Here is a 4,929-nt window from a genome sequence, read left to right on the forward strand (position 1 = left end):
CCTGCACTCAACGCTTTGATTACAAGAACTGATTGTTTGATTAGCATCTAAAATACCCAGATCTTATGTGGCCTTGTTAGGAGATTATCAACGATATTCACTTCACCTTAGACTGGTCAGAATGTTTTGGCTCATCAGTGGCCTTGTTTAAGTCCAATTTTTTATGCCCTTCCCTCACTAACTTCCCTTCATCTTGCTTACTTGGATGTGCGTCATTGCTTACGTTGCACGAGTGGATCCCTTGCAATGTTTTTAAATGGAACGCCCCAAACCTTTGTTGAAATCCGCAATGAAGCTGATTTATTATTTACAGTTTATATATATATAACAGTCAGCTTAAGGTAGCTACAAGTATTATGTGGTTAAATGTCAAAATAACTCTAATATAATACACTAGATTGTGTGGGGTCTGGGTAAATTAAACACCATCTGCTGTGACATCACAATCATGTTGCATTGTGGTCTATGGATCTGCCTGAAGCCCAATTTATACTTCTGCATCAGTTTTCACCACTGCCAGTTAGATGATCTTTGTTCAGTTGTTAAGTCTATTTTAAAAGACCATTTGCTATTTAGCTTTTATAAATAGTGGTAGATTTCCTCCACTTACATTTTTGATAAAGACTGTCAAAATCCACCATAAACTTTTGAAATCATTTTCTCTTAAGTGTTCCATTAATGGTTTCAGTGTATGTTTCCATTTATTAAGTGTTACCCACAGGATCTTTATAAATGCAGGGAATATACAGTTCCTTGCGTTTTAAATGTGCCAAAAGGTGAAAAAAAAAATAGTGAGGTCCCTTTTTAAGTTGATATTGCTATGGCGTAAACACTCTTTGCTCATCTAAAGCTAATGGGAATCTGCTCAGAGGCAGTTTGGTCGACTGGAGGCTTAATGTGATGAAGAAGTCCCCATGGAGAACTGATGGCTGGAGGCGAGAGATACTTCAGGTCACTTTAAAACCAGCAGCAACAAATGGCTCGTCTAACAGGAGTTCAAGAATTTGTTTCTAGATTTTTGTTTATTGGACTACTTTGGGTTGATGCCAAATAGTTGAAAGAGTATGATGTTAAAGTCTGTTAATTAGGCAAACCATTCCCTTTTGACAGAACTGCACTGATTAAATGCATCATGTCCCTAATGCACTATCCCCTGATCCATTCATTTCCAGTAACAAACGAACTGAATTCCCCATATACAATGTGACATCTTACTATGAACTTATTTGTATTTGTACAGACTAAGCATATAATTATCTGAGACTCCTCTGTGGGGTTTGGTTTACATTTCATGCATTCTCAGAGAGATTGATGATTCAGAGATGGCAATAAGCTTCAGTTGTGAGCATTGGGCACTTGTGCAGACATCTGGTTACTGTCACTGTGAGTGTCCTGCTGCTATCTGCAAGTGCTTTAAAGGAGAACTCCGGTCAATTTTAACATTGGGCTCATTTTTTTGTACATTTGGAGTGCTGTCAATACAGAGAACAACGACAAAAATCGGTGTTGCCTACACCGAGTTATTCTATTTTTAAAATTTGCACCCTGTTGACTTCAATGGGGCAAGTACTAAACCTGCTTTTAGCCTCTTAACATCCTTGATGTGTCATTACAAGTGCACAGAAAATGTGAGTGATTCCTTCTGAGTGAACACAAGTGAATCTGACTGCAGTAGATGTGAAAGATATGTATAAAAATTATGTTATTTAAGCCAGCGCAAATACCTGTGTTTACATCCTGTTTTCGATTGAAGTCCAAAGTAGTCGATTGCCGAGTTCACGCACATAGGTTTAGTTACCTATGATCACGCGCGTGAACTCGGCAATCGATTACTTTGGACTGCAACCCAATAATCATGTTATTAAATAAAAAATAATAATATTACAGGAAGAGCTTAATCCCAGATATGTGCCAGTTTAAAACAAGGGCCTCATAAAAACTGCTTTATATTTAAACAGTGTAACTGATATATAAATGTTATCTGGTGTTTAAGCAGGACCATTTTGTTTAGAAGATAATTAATCACTTTATAGTTCATAAGGTGGACACATTATAATCAAGCTGAATAACATTGGACTGAAGGAAAATATTTGTTTATTCATACATCATATTTTGCATCTTATATATCTTGTTCAACCCACGCTGATTTATAAAACACCCCTTTCAACATGGGTGAGTTTGCACAGTGTATTCTTCTTACTAGCCAGGTATTTTGCATTCAGATAGATATTTCATTCCTGAGCATTCCTGAACTCTATTGGCAAAGTGTTTTAACTTGCTTTAAACAGCGTTGCTCACAATTACTACACAATGAAATAGATGCTACTGAAGGATGTGTGTCCAATGTTGGTGATATAAATGGCTCATTTTCCTGTTGTTCCAAAGGACATCATCATGTTGTTCTAAAGGACATCATCCTGTCTAAAGGACATCATCATGTTGTTCCAAAGGAACCATAATCCTGTCGCTCTTTGTATATAAAGGCTGTTATAATGATTTATAATCCACTATACAACAGTTAGTTCTTGTTCTCAAATGATTTAACTTAATTTGTCTATGTTCACGGCACCAAATGTAACTGGTCCTACTCAACCGGTGTTTGGTGTTTTAAGCCCCCAACGGCGCCTTCCAGGGAGCGAGGGGATGGGTAGGTTTAAGGTTGAGGGTAGGGTTAGCTGCCTCTAAGGAGCCATTGGGGGCTTAAAACACCATCGAGCTACTCAACCCGCTCTGAGCGGGATTCGAACCGGGGTCTCCGGCGTGGGAGGCAGGTGCACTAACAAGGACCCTAAAAACTGCAGTCACTGGCATGAATGTGTTGTCTTGTGGCAAGAGGAGTGAGGTTTACACACACAACTCTTACTGGCCTACATCTGATGCACATCTAAAGATTTGATGCTTTGACTTCTCTTGGAAATATTTTCATTGTAAAGAAATATACAAACTAACTGGTACATTTTTGTCTAACATGTAAGTAACTGGATATTCATTTCCATGTTTATAGAACTGTTCTATAAAAGCAATATAATCCTTCTGTTGTTCTGAATATCAGCGTGGCTGTGATTACCTGCAAACGAATTATAGAGTGCAGCAGTGCCCGGCCACTTTTTCAACGGCCTGGATGGTTCTGGATGTATTTTTCACATAGGATTTAAAAATATATACTGTATATACTCCATTAAAGAGTTGTAAGCCATGAACCAAACCAGGTATGAGATAATCACATTACAAACTTTGATTTGAAGCTATATGATGTGAAAATCAGAAAAATAAGATCAAGGTACATGACTGTGTACTTAACGGCTTTTAGAACTACAATCTCATGAAACACAGCAGAATCTGCCGAAGTAATGTTGTTTTTTCAACAGGAATTCTGCTGTTAAACACGATTATTTAAAAATACATTTAATGTGTGATCAGAAATAATGCTGGCTGGTAGCTTAAATAAAAACACATACCATTAATTAACAACCTCGTAGCTCATAGTCTGTCTTTATATGTTTATTAGTTTCAATTCAAAATGAATTCCCCTTTGGAGAAAATAAGTAAGATTTTTACTTCTGGAACCTGACTGTTGCACTCTATAATTGTGACAACCTTTATAAGAGCTTTCCGGGTATAGAACAGGTAGGTCAACACAGTTTCTGTCCTTGAAAAAGAAACAAAATTAATATAAACTTTATGACATTCACAGTTGTTATTTCTCTCACTGCACAGTCATCGCCGATAATGTCATATAATTACACGCCAGTGATGCCACACAAATAATCTGGTGTCACACTCCAATAGCTGCATTCTCTGTGTCCTTGGTAACCAACTCCTCTTGCAACGGCGATGAACCCTCCATTAATTCTAGACCATGTTCTGTCAAAGACGAGACGTCAGGTCTTGCTCTGTAGCTTGTCCAAGATGCTTGGTCAGTTGTGGGAGAGGCTGAATCCCAAATATTTGGCTGATTCTCAGGGGTGTCGAACCTAGAACTGCCATAGACGTTTTGTTTAGCCGAAGATGTGGCTCCATGCGCCGAAGGAGGTTCAATTGATGCACCTGCTACTAGAATAGTTTTCGACTCATCGCTAACTTCTGCTGTACTGAAAGTAAATGGTTTTTCGTGAATGTGTACTGGGTCAAATGTTCCTATTCGGTCAGTTTTCTCTGTTTTTGTTGTGGGGATATTCGGAAGGCCTTCATGACCTTTGTTGTCAACCAAGTGCAGTTGTCCCTGTGGAGAAGTGGAGTGGGCGTAAGTGGGAGTCTGTGTTGATCTCAAGCTCACCGGTGGTGTATTATTCATCTTGTTAATTGCTGGTACATCACTTGTTGTGATATTACTTGTGTTTATGGGCACCATTGCGGCCGTCACCAACACATCTGGCCGTCCAGACATAGAGGCAGACGTCGGTTTCCATATCAAACTGTAATAAATTGCCAGTATTATAGCAGCTAAAGACACTGACAAAACATATGCGAATACAGTAGCCAGTCTCACCCACTTTTTATTGGTTTTAGCAGCCATTTTAGCTTTTTTATCTCCCGTGTATGTAGCCGGTTTGCCCCGTTCCATGTTGGGCATAAAGTCCCGTTCCCTCATGTTCGTGCGGATTCTCCCTCTGTGCTCCAGTACGCCGTCCGTCTTGAACGCTTGTTGTTGACGACTAATTCAAGAGAACTGCTGACGGTTTAAAACACAGCGCTTGTCGATTATCCACGTCGCTGTTTTTTATTCATTCATCATTCCTCCAATCTTGCAAATCCGATCCAATATCGATCCAATAGCGAGGTGATTCCAGCATGACAGTAGCGTGTGGTCGTTATTCCATGCAGAGATTACCGGTAAACTATACCAATCTAACTCTGTCTAAACCAGAGCAGAGATGGGATTCATCTGCTAAATGACATGCGAACTGACATCCAGACAGCCTCTGTGTT

The 4,929-nt window shown here is 39.2% G+C and overlaps 1 protein-coding gene across 1 annotated transcript; it reads right to left on the reverse strand.

Annotated features, from left to right (window-relative positions):
• Positions 1–2,079: 2,079 nt before the first annotated feature.
• LOC308698302 (uncharacterized protein) lies at positions 2,080–4,719 on the reverse strand. Its single transcript, XM_081378256.1, has one exon. The coding sequence runs from the start codon at positions 4,589–4,591 to the stop codon at positions 3,776–3,778; it is 816 nt and encodes a 271-aa protein (XP_081234382.1). The 5' UTR covers positions 4,592–4,719; the 3' UTR covers positions 2,080–3,775.
• Positions 4,720–4,929: the final 210 nt, after the last annotated feature.

This window comes from Scardinius erythrophthalmus (genome assembly GCF_964197995.2).
Source record: "Scardinius erythrophthalmus genome assembly, chromosome: 11".
Taxonomy (NCBI): Eukaryota; Metazoa; Chordata; class Actinopteri; order Cypriniformes; family Leuciscidae; genus Scardinius; species Scardinius erythrophthalmus.

Excerpts from the sequence above, each read along its gene's own strand:
- LOC308698302 (XM_081378256.1), bottom strand. The coding sequence starts at position 4,591 with ATGAGGGAACGGGACTTTATGCCCAACATGGAACGGGGCAAACCGGCT.